Raw genomic sequence first — 20,342 nt, forward strand, 5'->3', positions numbered from 1 at the left:
CTGATGGTAACTTTAGAGCCACAGTTTCTGATGTACCAAGTCATCTAAAATTTATCTGCCAGTTGGAACGAGTATATGTGTGTGTCTGAAGTTAACAATCTTGCTAAAAAAGTGATAGGTCCTCACCTAACTCCTGGTGCGCCTTTTTTACATAGTCCCATAGTCATCTCTACTGAGTTTACTCCTGTATCGGATCTGCTGTCTGAGCTGCTGGCTTCTAAATTCACTGCAGTCAAAGTCGCAGACTTCTAAAATTAAATTAAAGCTAATTTTGCGCCTCTTTAGTGAATCAGTTTGAACAGCAACAGCAAAAACATCTCAGCCAGCAGTTCTGAAAGACAGGAAATTGCTGGCACAAAGTAATGGGGAATAGCTGAAGCACGGCAAATTATGTTTTCAGGTATTGCTGTGGACATTGGAAACAGATGTAAATCCACGGCATTAAATGCTGCCTGTGATTGTTTCGTTCCTTCAGACTACCTTGAAGTAGCTAAACAACATATTGCGTTTGTACTTTTTTTTTTTAATTTTTTTTTTTTTTTAAATGGCTGATTCAAAAGCAGTTTGGTGTCTCTTTTGTGTATTTCTTTGTTTGCTCCCTTACATTGATATTCCATTTCATTGTATCAGTATTAAATGAATCTTTGGCCAGGATCATTCCTCACTTGACCTCCAGCTTCTGGCTACAGTTGATTTAAAAACAAACAACTCAGACTCCATCGTGAGTGGTCACTTATAGTCAGTCACTGCTTTCTTTGTAAAAACGTTCAGGTCTCATTCTTAACAGTTCAACTGTGTCAGTACTTTGTGTTGCACTAACTTTAAGTTACAGGAGCTGCTACTGCCAGGTTTCAAGTAGAGCTTTGCTCAAAATCTCAGTAGCTCTTTGCCTAATGTAAATTTATGTGTCGCCAATGTTTTTTGAGTTCAGTAAGTGAAAAGTGATCCCAAGATTCCTGTCATTGAAAATAGAGAATTATTGCTTGCATTCTCTGTAAGATTTGGATCAAGGAGAAAACATGAGAGTCAGGTACATGTTTGGACTTAAGATAAATAAGTATTGGGTTAGGTTTTTGCCCCAGGAAAGGTGTATCAGCTTCTACTGACAGTGCTGAACTCACTTGGAAATGTTTTAAAATCAATAGCTAAGACTAGAGCTGAAGACCATAAGAGAGCTGGAGTTACTGCCAGAGCAGCATATTGCTGAGCTGCCTTTGAAGGCCTTCCAAAGGCTGTTTGTGATTAATTGGCACTTATCAGGTGGTGATGGTGGGGTTTTTTTCCTTCCCAGAAGTGACAGAACTACTGCAAAAATCCCAAGTTTCCGTTCTTGATCTGAAGAATGCATACTGTTCCTAAAAAGTTAGACACCATTTCTTTTCTTACTAAAACAGTTTATTTCTTCAGCTGATCTTCAAAGCAATTGCTGCTTTATATAGTCTACCAATATGAAGAGTGATAGAAAGAGGTTTTATGTGTGTGCTTGGTGTCAGCTTTATGACCAGCCATAAGCTGGATACCTAGCCATAATATTTTCTTACTGATCATAAGTCAGTCTCAGCATCACTTATTATTAGTTTTTAAAAGTATTTGTAATATTAAAAAGTATATATGGAATATTTAAAATATAATAAGATCTTATGAACTGTAAGAAATGAATCTACTTATAAATTGGTAATGCTAGGATGTGGAACACAAGCTTTGATTCTTTTTTTCAGCAATTTATATAAATGTATATATAAATGCACATACACACAAACACATATGTGCATATATATATGTGTGTGTGTGTTTAATGTTGTGGTCACAGGCTTTTGGAATTATAGATGAGTTTTGATCTTTACACAACTGTGTGTAGGTGTCTCCAAAAGTAATGCCTCCTATTTATTTCTGTGGAAACTACAACAGATACAAAGAGCACAGTGACACCATTTGATATTGTACATTCACAGCTACAAAGTGCTATTTTTTCTACATGGTCACCACCATTAGCTTTGCATTTTCACCAGAAGTGAACAAGAGCTTGTGGAAAATCTACACCGGTGTCAGTGAGGAAAATCTGACCCACTGTCACCGTTGCTGAAACAAGCAGTCACTTGTCTCTATCAGTGTTCTGCAAGAGTCATTGCATGTCAGTGGTGCAATTCTTTCCACAGAGAAGAATTCAGTGTCAAACCTTTGGTTCTTACATACTTCTGTGTCAGACACCAGTTTGACAGACTTGCATCTTTGCTGCCATCTGCCACATAGCAGCAACATGTAATGGGACGTTGTTGGGAAGGTTCAGCCTTTCCTGATGTACCATTTACATCCACCTTTGACATTCTGGGCCTACGTAATCAAATAGGAGGCATTACTTTCAAAGCTTATCTCAAATGGCTTGAGAACATTATCTGCTGATGTGAAGTCAGTCTTGTTTTTTGTATTAGATGTGCCAGTTAATTGTCGCTTGAAATGCATTTTTAAAGTCTAAGAACTGTTTTCCTGTTTATATAGAGTAAAAATGAATTGACATTAACTCTTCAGCGTGTTTTCATGATAACTGGTTTTACTGTAAATTCTGCAGCTGGGGATATGTGCCTTGTTTAAATGAAATGCTCATATTGGAGCATGTACAGGGCTTAGAATATCTTCTCTAATGCCACACAATTCTTTTTCTTTTTTTTTTATCATAGCTCCTTTAGACAATTTACTGAGTACAAGACTTGTGTTACGACATCAGACTTCCTGATAGCAGAATATTGGTACTTAGAGGTAATCAGCTATTATACATTTGTAGAGCTTGCTAATAGGTGTGAATGATTTACAGTTGAGATAGGATCTCAGAACCAAGCCAGAGGGAAGTGTTTGCACCATCTACTGTGTATGCAAAACCTTAATTTCTAGCTGAATGTTGAAGAAGAACATCCATAGGAAATCTGTGTAAACTTGGAATCTGCTTGTTGTTTCGTTCTGTGTCTCTGAGAGGCTCTACAGAGCGAATAATTTCAAGACTTCAATGTAGAATATAATGTGGTGCTTGAACATGAGCTATCTGAATTCTGGTATTTCTCAGTTGATTTGGCTTTCTTTACCTTTTTCTTTATGATGTTCACAGCATGTTACAAAACTACAGTAATCTTTCTGCATATTAGTAGCACTTGAATCAAAGAACATTAAACATGAATTGAGAAAGACAGTAAATTTGTACTTACTTTTTAAGCCAGATAAAGAATTGCTTCAGTTTTTGGGGAAAATAGTCTGAAGTTTTCATTGAAAGAGAGCTCAAAAGATTTGTAGCTGGTGATCAAAGCCTTAGTCTGTGCAGTAAGTCCTCAGCCCTTTTCAGATCATCGTGACTGCAGGCTTGGTGTGTGCTGGAGTATGAGACACCTCGTGAGTGACTAGCTCAGGATCAGTTGTGGCAGAATTGTCTCAGACTTTTGCCAGGTGAAGGCTGCTGTCATTTTACAGCTGGTCACTAAGAGTTTCGTGGGACAGTCGTCGTTAGTGTGACTGGAAGTTGTCTGAGTGTTTCTGAAGTTCTCAGAAAGGTAGTGTGGGACTTGTGAATTAAAGAATATGTTCCTGCTGACTTTGTGGAAGATGGTTTATTAGGCCTAAGTAGAAGGGCCTGGTCTTATATAGGTGAGGGAATCTAAAATTTGCTTATAGATACTTATATTTTACCTGCAAGCTTATTCTCTGAGGATGCTTCTTACATATTTTGCAGCTGGATCTTCTCCAAATGCTGATGAACTAACTTTCTGTGGAAAGTTGTTTTATTTTTCTTGTAGATAGCATATCTGTTTTAATTGGGTGTGTTTAAAAATCAAGATCAATGCATTTGTGAACTCAAAAACTCATAATTTAAGATAATGTTTGAAATTTTTTCTTGGATCAAAGTGGGATTGACTTCTGGCTTCTGTGGAAGTGCTCTAGTCATCTTTGGTATAGAAGTTCTGTGTTCCTCTGCTGTCAATTTTGCCACTCTTTTCAAGATTACAGAGGTGTCACAGTACATGCAAAGCTAATGAGAGCAGTTGTTACTTAAAGCTATTAGCTTTTCTTCATGCCTGAAACTAGAAGTGGAAAAGAAGTAATATGGGTAATATTTTTCCAATATGAGTAGTTTTTTACAGAGAATGGCAAAATTGGCAGGGCTATAAAGGTATGAGAACTATGCCATCGCTATGTCTTCATATGGGGAGCTTTTTGCACATTTTAATTCTGATGAATAGGTCTTAAAAACAAACGAACAGAAAATGAACCAAAACACTCTCACACACAAAAAAAGCAAACAAGAGTATGTAAGCTCCCATTGCGTTAATGTAATCTGTTAATTACTCTTCCCTTTATAGCTGTTGTTTTTTACACGTGCATGTTTTATAACTACTTCTTCAAAGAAGAAAGCAGAGGGAGAAGAAAACTGACATTGAACTTACACAGAATGTTGGCTTTGTAAATAAGATTTTTCTTCTCTGTTTTCCAGATTCAATATTGCATAAACATGGGTGCATTTTTGGATAAGCCAAAAACTGAAAAGCATAATGCTCATGGTGCAGGGAATGGCTTGCGTTACGGCCTCAGCAGTATGCAGGGATGGAGAGTGGAAATGGAAGATGCTCACACAGCTGTTGTAGGTATTCCCCATGGCTTAGAGGACTGGTCCTTTTTTGCTGTTTATGATGGTCATGCAGGATCTCGTGTTGCAAATTATTGCTCCACACACTTACTAGAACACATCACTAACAATGAAGACTTTAGAGCAGCAGAAAAACCCGGATCTGCTCTTGAACCTTCAGTGGAAAATGTCAAGAGTGGAATCAGAACTGGCTTTTTGAAAATTGATGAGTGTATGCGCAATTTCTCAGACCTCAGAAATGGGATGGACAGAAGTGGCTCAACAGCAGTGGGAGTTATGATTTCACCTGAGCATGTGTACTTTATCAATTGCGGTGATTCACGTGCTGTTCTCTATAGGAATGGACAAGTCTGTTTTTCAACACAGGATCACAAACCTTGCAACCCGAGGGAGAAAGAGCGTATACAGAATGCAGGAGGCTCTGTCATGATTCAGCGTGTCAATGGTTCATTGGCAGTTTCTCGAGCTCTGGGGGACTATGACTACAAATGTGTTGATGGTAAAGGCCCTACAGAACAACTTGTTTCTCCAGAGCCTGAGGTTTGTGAAATTTTAAGGGCAGAAGAAGATGATCAGTTCATCATACTGGCTTGCGATGGTATCTGGGATGTTATGGGAAACGAAGAGCTCTGTGAATTTGTTAAGTCTAGACTTGAAGTTTCAGATGACCTGGAAAAAGTGTGCAATTGGGTAGTGGACACTTGTTTACATAAGGTATGTATTCTGTTTTCTCCAAGCAGATATTCTGTCTTCTGTTCAGACAGGTGTAATGTTAACAGCCTAATCTTCCCCTTCTCCTTTTTCTTTCCCCTGAACTTCTGTACCAATTTGACTGTGCCTTTGAAGAATATATGGCTTCATCCTCTGAGAGACAGTAGCAATAGCAAAAATACAACTTCAGTATGATTTTTGCATACAGTTCCAGCTCTAAATTTTGTCTCAATTTTTAAAATGATTTTTTCAAAAGGTCTTTAAGAAGGAATCAATTCTGTGACATGGTTTTCATTGCGTTTCTCAGTTGAGCAGTTGCTCTCCTTTGCGTAGAGTGTGTGCTTGTACTATCTTTTCTGTACTCAGCTAATTGTTAAAGTTTGTATGAATTAAAACTACTCGGATACAAGCGTTTGCTTACACTCTTCAAGTTCGTTAGGAGCTACTGCACGTTGGTCTGCGTATCTTCCTTAGATTCACCATTTCCAAGCATTCCTTGAAAAGTGCAGCTTTTACTATTGCATATAGAGGCAACAGACCAAACAGGCAGTTCTGACAAATTTTAACAATGAAGGGTAAGTAGTTTCTTTCAGTAATGCCATATGTTGTGTAATTAGTTTAAATGCCCTGGCTTTTCTGATCAGGCACTTGTCCAGCCTTGTTAATGGCTTGTCATTCTAGTATATTTTCAGTAAAGTGAACTCTGACCTTTTGCTTGTTTTTTGAAGTTTGGATCTGTGCAGGGCATGATGAGATTAGAATGCGGTCTTGTCTTTGGGATGTGAAGTATTATCTGCTGTTAAAAATATATATATGTGCTTGATATAGGAAGGGAATGTGAGCATGTGTACTTTTGAAGGAATTTATCATCATGTCAGATTCCTACTTAATTTCCTCAGGAGAAAGAGTTATCCTAAATGATAGGAGCTACCCAGTAGGTTGGGTATTGCAGCGACTAAATGGCACTGAAATTTCAGGTTGAGTTTGGACAAGGAGGAGCTATTTGGATAATTCTTTCATGTTTAATACAAGAGTAGAGAGTCATACTGTAAAAAATACGGCTTAGATTTCAAACCAGGAGTTTACATTAGTTTTATTGAGTCTCCTTGTAAGATGCAGATGTGGTTTTTATATTTAGCAATGGACTGTAATTTTGAAAAAAGACCAGGATAGAACTATCAAAGCTTACGAGTGAAGAATTGGCATTCAAATTGGTACCTGAAAAAGCTCTTGGCTAATATTGCTGAGCACAAGACAGTCTGTGAGATCGGATTGGCCATACTAAGTGAATTCTCATTTTGTTATTTGTCTCTTTTCCTTAAGTTGCAACGTATGTGGCTGTTTGCAAACACATGCTGTCTGATGAGCATGCTTTGATGAATGTTCTCAGACTGTTGTAAATTACTAGCTGGAGCTAGCTATTCTGGTAGTTCAGAATAAATATCCTGCATTTCATGTTCCAGTACAATTTTCTTTTTATTAATTTGGGTGAAGGTTAACATCAATGACTGCTTAAATGTCTTACCAGTTGTCTTAAATATTTTTCTATAGTTCTTATTTTGTTTAAACAACTGTATTTTTTTACACCTCATGTAAATAAGTGCCTGAAGTTGTTTTTTTTTTTTTCCTTTGTCACGTAGGGGAGTCGTGATAACATGAGTATTGTACTAGTTTGTCTTTCAAATGCTCCTAAGGTCTCAGATGAGGCAGTGAAAAAAGATGCCGAGTTGGATAAGCACTTGGAATCACGGGTTGAAGGTAAGAAATCCATTTTGTTCATTAGAAATACTTTCATAGCCTTCTTGAGCGTGAAAACAAACAAAAGTCCTGAAAGCTGCCATGGTGATATGATCAGGAGAAGCATTGTCAGGTAAAACGTGGTGAGACACATACTTATGTGCTTTTGTAATATAAAACTTGAGGCTTTTACTTCTGTCTTTACAAGACAACGTTCAACCACTGACCTTGCAGAGGCTTATGTCGTCTAATAAAATAGTGATATATATCATTGCAAGGATATTTGTAGTATTTGCATCATTTTTTTTTGTGAAAGCTTGACTGAAAGAAAAATGTTCAGTTCTTCATTAAAGGATTCACAGCTGGCAAATTGTTTAACTGCTTCTGTTAAAACACGGTTGTGAGTTTATTGTAAAATTAGCAGTTTGAAAGATAATTTGTGTAAATTTCTACAGAGCATAACTGATCAAAATTCCTTAGAACACAAGACCTTCGGATCATTCTGTATCATCCTTTTGGATTCTGAATGCTTGAAATATAAGTGTTTGTGAATAGAAGTTGTATAAGCATGTAGAATTTTCTTGGAGGAGTGAATTGGATCACCATTTATTAAAATTTATTTACTTGCTTTCCTTATCTGGAGTTTTGAATGCAGCATCTTCCCCTTAGCAGAAGCAGTTAAAGGAAAGGCAGCTTAATTGAGAATGAAAGACTAGCCCTTGTGTTTTATTTTCTTTTCCTACCATGTTCTTTGTGCTGGAAGAACTGACATTTGAAGCACACTCTCAGAGTGCTGCTTCTAATTAAAAATCTTTTTATCATCAGTTAAGGCTGTTGTAAGGTCTGGCATGATGGTTGTGTGTAGCAGCTTCTGGGTCTGTTTCACTGTTGGTTAATCTAGTATCCAAGATAAAGCTCAGTTTGGTAGAATTGACTTGAGGTTCATTGTTGATGCTGAAAGTTTGTGTTTTTATTGTATGTTGGGACAAGCTTTTGTGGGAGCAACTCAGGCATGGAAAGAACTGTTTCTGGAACAGTTTGTCTTGGTGTTTCAAATGTGACTGGGCTAATACCATGGAATAGCATCACTAGAGAGAGAAAGTTTTAAGAGGTTTTGAAAACCTTGTTGGTATTAATTTCTCAATGTCTGTAACCTCATCAGAGGAGCACTGAAGAACTGTAATGTGTTTATGTATAATGTGGCTTATTAACTCAGATGCTGGATTTGTCACAACAGCAATTTTTAGGGGAAGGAAAGGGTTTTCTGAAGAGGATGCTGGCTGAGGAAGTAAGATGAGAGGATTTGAACCCTTTGACTTCTTTCAAGACTGGATTAGAGTGTTCTTGATTACTGCGCTATTTGGGTTTAACTGTACTTTATAGAGGTGGTCTCTCTGTAGATGGACAATGAGTTATGCAGCTGCCTTCAGTGTGTTTGTGCTAGATGTTGAGTGAGTGCTGTATTGCAGTATTGCTGTGCTTTTGGTGCTTCTGAGTTCATGATGAGGAGTGCAATATCAGCTGTGTGCAGAACTGTTCAGCAGTGGTCAAGATGTTTGAGGCTTTGGTGGCTTCCTGCTGGTTCTGACCTGCAATCTTGGGATTGTAACAAGGTCTCTGACATGGACCAAGTCTCTGGAGGGTACCTGCCTGAGCATGAGCATTTTGTAATTTTTTTTCTTGAAAAGAAAACATGACTAATTTTTTCAACATGGTTCCTGAATTATTATAGGCAGCCAGGCATGGAGTCTATAATCTGTAGAGGTAAAATACTAATTTCCTTTTATTAAAAATCAAAAGTATTTGATTGGAATTACTAATACAGGACTCCAGAGCTATCACATGGGTAATAGTTTCCACCCCTGTTTTTCATGTTGGTTTTATTAAAATATGAGACCTACTGGCTTTTCAATGCTCTCTAATGGATAGATATGTAAAGGACTGTTTGGACCTACTTATTAGGAAGTAGTTCATATTCAAATAAGTAGGACTAAGTATGAATGAGAAGTAATCCTGCACTGTAGATCTGAGGAGTTTAGGAAAATGCTGTGTGTGTACATATTATAGCAAACAGTATAACAAACAGAGCAAAACCAAACACTACATCTAACTACTCATAACTTTTCATAACGCTAATTCAGTGTAGAGTGCAACAGTTTGCTTGAAAATGACTGTGCTGTCATTGTACCCTGGTGGCTGTGGATGCCTGTCAGTTTTGCCACTCAGGTTCGAGGATTTTTTGGTACTAACTTAAAAGCTATGAATGGCATTTACTCTAGAGGCTGTGTTTAGTTTTTCATCTGAGAGAAACAACTGTACTCATGTTCTTTGTCTAAGTTAGATTTTATTAGTCTTATGTAACCAGATGAGGTGCACTTCCTGTTTATGTCCCAGTAATGTAGGCAGTTCGTGTAAGAAACAGTAATCATCAAAAATCCAAGAGAAGACCTTCAGGCCATAACGCAGTTGCCTCTGAATGTGCTGGTGTTGTGTACAGTCTGATTTCTTTCTCCCCATTCCACGTGTGGTTTAGATGGGATCTAAACTGAAACGGTTTATATATTTATTTTTACTGTTGAGATCATTGAGATCTGATGGTCACTTCAAATGTGAACTCTAGGCACATTTCTCAGAACTTGGCTTACATCCCAGACTTTCTCGATGATTCTAGTTAAGATAAGTAACTATTATCTTCCTGTGTCTGAACAAGAGTACACAAGCTGTTAATAGGCTCTGGGAGAGAGCCAGGAGCAGTTACCTCTGCTGTCAGCAGTTAGGTATACACGTGGTGATTATGGAGTTAGCATTCCTGACTTCTTGGTGGCTCCTCTCTCAGTTTGCAGATGGTTGAAAAATACATATAGCTACAGTGTATTTTATTTATTTTGTAAGTGAATGATAAGATTAATAGTAAATCTGTTAAGTAACTTCAAGTTGGATCATCTGAATGAACTGTGGAAATGATGTAGGGAGCACTGTATACTAATAATGAGGCGTTGTTATAGCATGGTAGAGTTACTGCTCTAATGATCAAAAAAATATCTTAGTAGAGATGTATTTTAACTGCATTGTCACATTTAACTAATATTATACATACCAAAAATAAGATGGGGGCTTTAGAATCTGGATTTGTGCAGAGCCATTGTGAATGTAGTCTAAAACGATAGCTTAACATAAGTACTCAACAGAAATCATTTGCTTTGAGGACTGAATTTCTGTTGCTTCAGCCATGCTTGATTGTTTTTCTCACATGAGTTCCCTGCGTCATTCTGTGTTCAGCTAATTGGACAGAGTGCAAGACCTTTAAGTGTTAAGTATTAAGCAAGGAATGTGTGCTAGTATATTTGAGGAAGTTCTATCAAGAATCACAGAAAAGAAAGGGAACAGCTTGGAAAGATTTGAAATTCTTACCTCTGTGTTTTCTAAAGTTTTTGCGTTCTTGAATTCTATGAAATTGTCATTTTGACATAGTCTCCTTAATAGGAAAAAAGCTATTAAACTAGAGTTTTTTGTGTTCCATTTGTGCCTTGAGTGTTACTAGTCCAGAAAAGATATAGAGAAGCTTGAATGAAACACTTCAAACAACCAAATAGCACAGTGGAGAATCACTTAGAAAGAAGTTGGATTCCTAAAAATAAATAAATATAACGCTAGTCCTTTTTAAAGGTTCACATAGTGAACAAAAGTGTTTTTCATTGAAAGAAAAAAACTCAATTGTTAGAGTGGTTAGGAAAAAAATGTAAGGTTTGAACGTCTTATCAGTGGGTGGATGTTCTTCATGAGTGTAAACAGTTCAACACAGTATTTTCCTGTACTCTATTGATTCTTAGATTTTAAGCTGATGGAACTACCCCATCAAAGTCTTAAAGCAACAGGTTTTTCTCTTCTCTGATACAGGCATTTTCAGGTTTGGCTTAGGGTAAAGGTATTGTTTGAGGAATGATTTTCTTGATGGTTTTCATATGCGTGTGTGTATATATATATATATATATGTATGTATATATGTATACACATATATCTGTGCTCAAAAGCAGTTAAATACTTGCATATTAATTTTTGTAGTCTCTTTTTACACATGTAGGATGCTGAGATCATGTGCATTGGTAAACTGTTAGCAGTCCTGTCTAGTCTTTCCAGTGTTATCAAAACAAACAGAAAACCCTTAAAAAGTAAGAGCGGGAGATCTTCTCCAGACTTAGAGTGGATGAGCTACAGACTAAAGCTGTTCTACTAGCTTGGTTCTTTCTGTTAATGGCATGTGTGTAACTGCATTCCTAAGTTGCAAATTTCAGACAACTTATCGAGTAACTTATGACAATGGCTCATTCTGAGTTGTTTGGTTAATTTCCAGAGGGATGTAATTGTGTTGGACGGTAAAGTTGTGCTAGGTCAGCTTCTTCTCACTGTCTTACTGTCACTTTGAAGTGCTACTTTCTGTTTTGTTTTCATCTGTTTTTTTAGAGATCCACAGATGGCTCACAGTAAGAGAATAGTAGGCGCAGAAGTTGATACTTTGATATGTTTTGATGTATTTTAGGGGGTGTATCAGACATGGAGATTTAAAAGCAAAACAAAAGGAAAAAAGAATTACCACTCTTTTAAATCATAAATAAGAACAATTGTTCAATGTAAACTTATAGTTTTAATAGTTGGCTATTCAGTTAATTCAGTTAGTTGATAAGTGCATTTTATGTGTGTGGAATATACACTATATATAGCTGTTTTGCAGCTGGACCCAGTGGAGAAAAGCGAATTCCTTCCCATGTCATTATCTTAGAGCTAGAGGTAGAAGAGGTGCTGAGATATAAAAGGCAGTTGTAGTTCTGTCTGGTTGGGGATGTAATCTTTGGGAAAAAATACTCATTTGTATAAAACTCCCTTGAGGATAGAGAGACCTAGCAGAAAGATCTTAATAGATTGGACTACTGAGCAGTTGCGAATCATATGAAGTTTAACATGAGTGAGTGCCGGATGGGGCAACCATGGGTATTTGTATAGAATGATGTGTGAGAGGCTAGACAACAACATCCTAGAGAACAGGGATCTGGGGTTCTGATTGACAGCAAGGGTGCCCTATCCACACAAAAGGCCAACTGTGCCCTTGGGTGTCCCAGGCCCAGTATTGCCACTGGACAAGGGGAGAGGGGTTGTCCAGCTCTGCACTGTGCTGTGCTGAGTGCGGGTTTGAGAGATAGAGTGTAAAGGCATAAAGCTATTAGAGAGGGTCCAAACGAGGCCTGCAAAAATGGTGAAGTGTTTTGGTGGACAAGGTGTGAGGAGCAGCTAAGGTTGCTGCGTTTGCACAGACAAGAGGGGAGAAGCTGAGGGGAGGCCTGATGGCAGCTGCAGCTCCTCACAGGGAGCAGAGGGCAGAACTGAGCTCTGCTCTCTGTGAAAACATCAGGGCCTGAGGGAACGGCATAGAGCTGTGCCAGGGGAGGGGCAGCTGGGGGTTGGGGACGGGGTCTGCACCACAGGGCAGTGGGCATGGAACCGGGATGTCCAGAGCAGTAGGCATGGCCCCAAGCTGCTGGAGCTCAAGGAGCATCTGAACAACACTCAGACAGCATTTGAATTTTGGGATTGGACTCAGTGATACTTAAATGTCTCTTCCAACTTGTGAATCTGTGAAAACTAGAATGAGTTTTGGTTGAAACTTTCGATAGGCTTATCTCTGAGTTAAGTGAGCTTTCTTAAAAACATTTTAAGAGTAAAATGGTAGACTTGCTTTGTCGTGAACTTCAGTGGATTTCAGTATATGATAGTATCAGAAAATAATTCAAGTGTCTAGTTTATGTTAGCAATAGAAATAAAAAAGATTCCGCAGTCGTGCTTTGCATGTTCAGGGTAAAAAAAAAACAAAACAAAACAAAAAAAAAAACCAAAAAAAAACCAAATTGCAATGTTACTATCAACATTGTTGATATGGCGAAAACCTTATAAATGCATGTAAAACAGGCTGTGAAATCTGTTTTCTTTCTCTTGCAGTCTTTGTCACACAAATGAATGCTGCTCCAGCAGTAATGCCTCCTGTTTTGCTATGTTGGCCCATGTGATGTCAAAGATGGGTGTTGGTGGTACAGTAGTAGAGGCTGAACCTTCCAACAGTATCCCTTTTGGTTTGTTTGTTTTGTTGCTGTGTGACAGATGTCAGCAGAGGGGCAGCCTGACAAGATAGCATCTGACATAGAAGTGCATATGAAGCAAAGGTGTGTCACTGAATTTCTCCATGCGGAAAAAATTGCACCCATTGACATTCATTGATACTTGCTGAACATTTATAGAGGCCAAACAGAGGACGTGAGCACTGTGAGGCAGTGGGTGGTGCATTTCAGAAGTAGCAGCATTGACAGTTGGTCACTTTCATCGGCACAGCTTTTTGTAAGCACGGCATGTAGACTCCTATTTATCACTGGTGAAAATGCATAGCTAACGGTGGTGACTATGTTGAAAACATTGTTTTGTCTCTGAGAATTTGCTGTATCAAATATTACTGTTATGCTCTTTGTATCCGTTGTAGTTTCCATGGAAATAAATAGAAGGCATTACTTACAAAGTGACCTAGGTACGCATTAGTTAAGGTGCAGTGCAAAAAGGTCATTCTTAGTCATTTGCTTTATTCTTGTTTATTTTTCTGTTACGTCAGGAAGAAAAGGAGGCAAATGTTTTGGTGAAATTACTCATCTTTGTACTACTAAAAGAAAAAGGAATTGGTCTCTTCACTATAATTCCCAGTTGGGCAATCTCTGAAAATGGAAAGAAGGTGCTTTTAGTTCAGTACAGAGCTTCCTAAGAAGTGGCTTTATAGCATTAAGTAGAAGATTTTAATGTCAGGAAATCCATGATAATCCTGAGTTGTGGCTTCTTTAATTATCTTTTAAAAAGCTTGAAAAATCTTGAGCTTCCATTAATATTTGGAAATTGCTTGCTTCTTTATTCTTAATAATTCTTGTTATGTGCCTACTTCAGTATGTACGGAGCCAGACAAAGTCTTTGTTTAAAATGTGGTATATCCTTTAAGATGTTTCCTCTCAGCTGTGACTCAGAAACACGTTATAGTGATACCATCTACTTCTGGCTAGGTAGTACTGCACAAAGGGATAGAATCTGTGAGGGATCTTGTGGCTGATTTCTGTGGATGTATTTGGATGAATTGATCCAAGTCTTAAGATTTTCACAATCAAGCACACATACTTAGCTGTCACTTCCTTTGCTTGCTGTGCTTCATTCTTAATGAGTGTATGAATCTTAATACATGTGAGGCTTCATGGAAGAATGTTTAATCCCTTTTAGTAGCATATCCAGCTCATTCACTGCAAGGATTTTGTTTTGTCGATGTAAAATTGCAGCTAAAAAGCACGGTTGCCTTATTTCTTATCAATAGCGAGGCTGTTCTAAAAATAAGCTTAACTTTGGACTTTCCCACAGATTTCCTTGATGCAGAGTGAGCAAGTGCATTGCAAGCTGGCATATCACTTATTTTACTGATACATAGTAGCTGTTGAGATATTTAAATACCAGGAAAGTACAGTATTTAAAGTAGGCCACGTGCTTTACTGATTTCAGAAATTGAAGTTGCTTCTGCTGAGCTGAGCAAATTGGGCATCTGTAAGTGGAGAATAATCGATTGTAAGAAGCGTAAGTGGTTTGTTTAGCTCTGGATAGCAGCCAAGATACAGACTGTTCTAGGTAAGAGTTCTATGTTTAGACATGAAACTTAAGAAGAAAAAAAATCCCCTTGAATATTATGCAAAAAAACTCAAATGCACGTTGGCAGAAAATAACAGTTCATTCCTTAATTTGGATGATTTTCAGGGGAAAAAAAAAAGTCACCCACTGATGTTCATTGATATTTGCTGAGTGTTTATGGAGACCAAACAGTGGAAGTGAGAACAGCGAGGGGGTGGGTGGTGCGTTTCAGCAGTGGTGACAGTAGCGTGAAAGATGACCCACATTCCAGACAGCCATGCAGATGTTTGAGTGCAGCATGCAGGCTCCTTGTTTATCACGGGTGGAAATGCATAGCTAATGGCATTGCCTGTGTTGAGGAAGACTGTTTTGTAGCTGAGAATTAGCCCTGTTAAATAGTGCTCTTGTTCTCTTTGTAGCTGTTGTAGTTTTCATGAAAATAGGAGGCATTACTTCTGGAGCAACCTGTGTACTTCTGCTTGGAAAATGGAATACCATAGTATCAGTTATCTGTTGTGTCAGTGCTATGTTCTCTTTTGGCCACTGGAATGATGATGGTCCATTGTACTTATCTGACTTAACTGCTTGATGGTCTTAGTTTATCCAGGAGAGTCAGAACTTTGGCAATACACTGTGCTGTACAGTGAAGGATGACAGTGAATTCCTGGGAAGTGTTGGCTTTTTGGCATGCAACTTCTGAGTATGTGTTGCAGTGCAGTAGGAAGGTAATTGAAACAGGCTCCTGGCTGTCACTTCCTAATGTGAAACTGTTTCCTAGCTGCCGTCCCCAGGATATTTTATGCAGTTCATGGTCTGCTTCAGTGTCTTTGACAGGGATTTGCAAGAAGTGTGAATGGAAATGCAGGCTATAGGTTTGAATACCTCCATTCAGTCATACAAATATAGTTTACTTTTAATGTTTAAAAACAAATAAACACAAGCCAACAAGCATCACAAAAAAAACCAAAACAACCCACCAAATGCTTTGTTTACATGCAACATTTCATACTGTCTGGTCAAGTAGTACTGTCTTATATTTTAGTGTCTTAAGGAATGGTTGGTGTTAATTCAGTAACCTAAGGACTTCTTCTGTTTTTAAAATAGAAATTATGGAGAAATCAGGTGAAGAAGGAATGCCTGATCTTGCTCATGTTATTCGTATTTTATCTGCGGAGAATATTCCTAATTTACCACCAGGAGGTGGTTTAGCTGGCAAGTAAGTACAGTACTAGAATTCCATGAACTATTATTTCACTGGAACTGATTATTCCTGTATTCTGAATTTTTTTTTCAGTGTAATTGACTCAAGTCAATAAAGGTTGTTTTCTTTATTTGAGGCTAGTTCAACTTTTGCATTATGTCAATTCTTGTATCACTAATCCCATCCCTTACAGGTAAGTGAGGAGACTGATCATATTCTAGAATGTAATGTGCTAGTTTACTGTTGTCACAGATGCACTTAAAAGAAGTCTAATTATATGTGTGTATATAATTATTCTTAGCTCTCTACTGCTTCATTGTGTTAAGAATTATCAATAATGTAACCAGTCAATCAGTGTATCAGATTTTTTCCTAATATCATGCTCTCTCCAATGTGCAGTTTCCATTATAAGTCTGGGTCAGTGTTTGGTTTTGTTTTTCAACGTATAAAATCCTGTTCTCTGTGTACTTGTGGATATCTATATTTTCACTGGTCGCACTTGTTGATGAGCACCATTTGCTCAGATTTTTTTTCTGACCTTAAAAGTTCCTGTACATTCTGGATCTTTTTCTCCACTTGTGTACATTCCAGGAATTCACAGATACTGCTCAGTGAGTCGATGCATCTTGTCATCCTGCTCATTAGCAACTGCATGGTGTTCTACCTGAGTATATTTGAATCTTCACTTAGGAATGTTGTTCTAATTCATATGTTTTGGCTCAGGCTATTTTCTCTTTTCTTTCTTTCTTTTTTTTTTCTTTTTTTTTTTTCTCTTTTGTTTTAATGGATTGAGTTTAAGAATTTGGCTTTTGATAACTTTCTACCTATCTTGGCTCTAAAGTCCTGTGTTGCAGAAGACTGATTTCAGGAGATACACCTACAACCTCTTAAAGGAGAATTGGTGATCTTTTTTGTGACCTTCAAATTTATGAAAAAGACAAACAGTGATGTATTCTGTTGATTTCACATATAGGAATAGAAGTCTTGAAGTAGTGTGATTACACAACTCCTAATTATCTACTCAAAACTTGAAACTTCTGTCCTAACATGAGGATGTTCTTACTTGTGAGATCTTTATGCTGTTACTAAGATGGAAGGATTTCACACTTAATTCTTCAGTTTAAACTCCTAGACTTGGCTCAGAGTCTGAAGAAGCTTGTCTGGCTGACAGCCTTTTCTTTTTCAACAGTATTAGGTAATAGTTGATCCTAGCTTATAGTATGAGGGAACTTTTTCTAGCTGTAGAAATGCAGTGCAATATCTCTTGAGTAAGTCTGCAAACCTCAGGACCCAGCTTCCTTTGAAATAACTCTGCTTTTCCAGGTGTACTTTCCTCAAGCATCTCACTTGTGTGGAAGTCAGAACTGTTTCATTCTTTGAGAACAGAGATGTAAATATATTAACTCTGTTATCCTTTATGCTTACTCTTCCATGACTGTCTTCTGGCCTGTCTTGGATCCTCCCTGTAACTTCAAAAGCGGCAGAAAACAATCATTTGTTGCTGAAGAAAACAGTAATCCTATGTGACTGTTACTTAGGCATTAATATTTCCATGCAACATCTTGCTGCTGAATTTTCACATGATGGGATAGTATAAAGAAACGTGCTGTAGAAAAAATGAAAGTGAATTGTGATACTTGGAGTATTTCTAGTAGCCTGATTTTCAGCCTTTGCAATGACTGCTGTATCTGTGGCAGACTTACTTGGACAGTCCAGGTGTTCTCTTTTACATCAGAATGGTGTACTGTTGCTCTCCACAGTGCACACAACAGATCAGAGTTCCGCCATTCCACTGGCATTAAGTACCCTTCCTGGTATCATTTCTGTAAAGATTGAGTTTCATTTGTCTAGAAATGCGTTCTTTCAGTGTTTGTGGATCCCATGTTAGCTCAGCCACACAACCCTTCCAGTTTTCTTCGTAAGGTATTGACTATACTGCAGTGCATGTGGGGAAGTTGTTTTCTTTCTTGTCTTATTTTTTTCTTTAATTAGTTTAATTTTTGAATTACCTGTGTTGCATCAAAGTTAATTTTGAACTGATGCGTGTTTCCTTCCATCTTATGAAGAGTGTCTTATTTGTGATGCATTCTTCTACTCTTTCAAAGAATCTTATTTAGGAATTGGTGCTAGGCTTTCTTCTGACCAGCTCTTTCCTCATCAGTGAGACCTGCTTTTACAAGGGAAGTCACTTTAGTTTCAGTGCCATGGAAGGAGCGCAGATAGATGGATCCGCTTAGCAGATCTGGAGGCTGTAGCAGAATGTTTCAGAATAGTTAGTCACAGTGGTAATGAAATTAACTGTGCTGCTAGAATTACCTGAAGCTCTCAAGAAAGAATGAGGTGAAGCCCTGTCAAGTGCTGATGAATTTGTACCTCATTCCATTGACCCGAGGAATAATGCAATTACATATATTCTGTATAACACACAAGAAGAAGATAAGGTTTTTTGCAGCAACTCAAATCAGAATAGTAGTTCTATGAGTAACTTGTTTGGGAATAATGGATGTGGTGTGCTAAAGCAGGTAGCACTGTTGGTAAATAATCAAAAACTGCATTGATCTTGTTTTGATCTTAGTGCTCACAGATGTTATAATAGATTATTCAGCAGTCAGGATTTTGCTTCAAGTCAGTTCTGCTGTGATAAATTGTATAACCAATGCTTAATTTCCTGTCAGTTAAGATATCTTTGAGGGCTTTTCAAATCCTTCTTGCACTTGTGGGATCTGATTGACTTTGCTTACCTAATACATCTTCCATCTTAATTGGGGGCATGTTGTTGATCATGCTGAATTAAGCTTGGAGTTTCCTTCTTGACAAAATCTGACCATGCAGCTGGAACTTCTCAAGGTGTAAAGTGATAAATCATGGGGAGGATAACGTGAGAAGAATGTTTTGCCTTGCTCAGTCTTTACAAATTATGGCTTAGTGTTAATCTCCTAAATTGTATGGAAAATGGGCGAAGACACCAAGAGTAGGTTTCATCTTAAGAGACAGGTTAAAGGTAGAACATTTGAATGTTCTGAAATAGTTAATTGTTAAACTTCTAAGTTCTCAGTGCTTTTGAAATCTCTTCATTATTATGCTCATGCTTTTAAAAACTTCTCTTTTTTAGGCGTAATATTATTGAAGCTGTGTACAGTAGACTGAATCCACACAGAGAGAACGAGGGGGTAAGTTTCCATTTTGATTTTGATTGATTCATTTGTTAATTGAGACATCAAACTGGTGTCATACACTAAGCAAAATTGTATATTGCTGCTACTAAGATACCGTATAAAACATGTATTGGAGCACATAGTTTAATTTTGACCTTGTTTTGAATGGATCTGATAGAAAAGAATTTTGACCTCAAGGACATTAAACCAGCTGACTAATACTTTTTCAGTCAAGCCTGTGAAGCAACAGTGTAGAGTTGTTTGCTTTTTTTTAACACGATAGTTTACTACTCTTAAATTATCATTAGCATAATCATTTTTCATTAAGTGTAGAAAACTTTGGAACACCGATAACAAGACTAATACTTATTACTTCTGGGGTAGCTAAGGGAAATATATACACTGAGTGCAGTTGTCTAAGAACAGTTTAAATTGCCTCTTGTTTTCATTCAGTTCTGATTTCTGAAAAGATTTGTACTAATCTACCATGCTCCTACTAGGTTGTTTTAAATATTTATGTTTCTGTATGGTTTGTGGTAACTTCAAACCTGTTTTGGGGTTCTTTGTAATGTAGTATAAAGAGTAGTTCATAACAGTTGTAGTTAAACTTGTTGAACAAACATTTCGGGGTTTGCTTGAAGAACTACAGTGGTATATTATAAAAGATTTGAATAGGTCACTATTGGCACACCTGCTGTCTTCTGTACAGTTTATGTGAACCAATTTGCAAAGATAGAATTTATCTTTTAATAAATTCTTCATCAGATTTTTCTTTTTTTTTCTGGAGACGGCCACAAGGTCCTCAGTCATGTGGTCATTACAGTCAGTGGTGTTGGAGAGGAGTCATCTTTTATAATAAGTACTTTGAAATGGGTAATTGCATATTCACAGTCTCAAGGTGCACAACATTACCGCAGTTATATTTGTGTATTTCCTAGCATTTTATTCTTTGGCCTCATTATTTTTGGTTTATTTATTCTCTAAGTTACAAAGTTTTATACAGTGTCTCTATCTTGTTAAAAGAAAAAATACAGAAGAAATCTCCATTTTTTATTTCATTATGATTCACTCTTTGTTATTGCTCAAAATTGATGAACAGTATAGATTTCTCACTTAACTTGTATCAAACTGCAACTGTACCCCCTAGAACAAACTAACCAGTGGGTTTTGTTCTGTCTGATTTTATTGTGATTTCTTTTTTCTTTTTAAACTAAAGGAAAGTATA

The 20,342-nt window shown here is 37.4% G+C and overlaps 1 protein-coding gene across 12 annotated transcripts in view; it reads left to right on the plus strand.

Annotated features, from left to right (window-relative positions):
• The window catches only part of PPM1B (protein phosphatase, Mg2+/Mn2+ dependent 1B), a 60,206-nt gene that overhangs the window by 26,580 nt on the left and 13,284 nt on the right, over positions 1–20,342 (plus strand). For 7 of the 12 annotated variants that reach the window (XM_015857429.2, XM_015857432.2, XM_015857430.2 and 4 more), the window contains 4 exons: positions 4,472–5,338; positions 6,976–7,093; positions 15,866–15,977; positions 19,075–19,132. In XM_015857429.2, the coding sequence (XP_015712915.1) occupies positions 4,490–5,338; positions 6,976–7,093; positions 15,866–15,977; positions 19,075–19,132 (1,137 nt within the window). In that variant the 5' untranslated portion in view covers positions 4,472–4,489. Of the gene's footprint in view, positions 1–2,675; positions 2,755–4,471; positions 5,339–6,975; positions 7,094–15,865; positions 15,978–19,074; positions 19,133–20,342 lie in introns of all 12 variants that reach the window. The other 5 variants (XM_015857436.2, XM_015857427.2, XM_015857428.2 and 2 more) reach the window with 1 other exon arrangement.

This window comes from Coturnix japonica, chromosome 3 (genome assembly GCF_001577835.2).
Source record: "Coturnix japonica isolate 7356 chromosome 3, Coturnix japonica 2.1, whole genome shotgun sequence".
In the NCBI taxonomy this organism is placed as follows: Eukaryota; Metazoa; Chordata; class Aves; order Galliformes; family Phasianidae; genus Coturnix; species Coturnix japonica.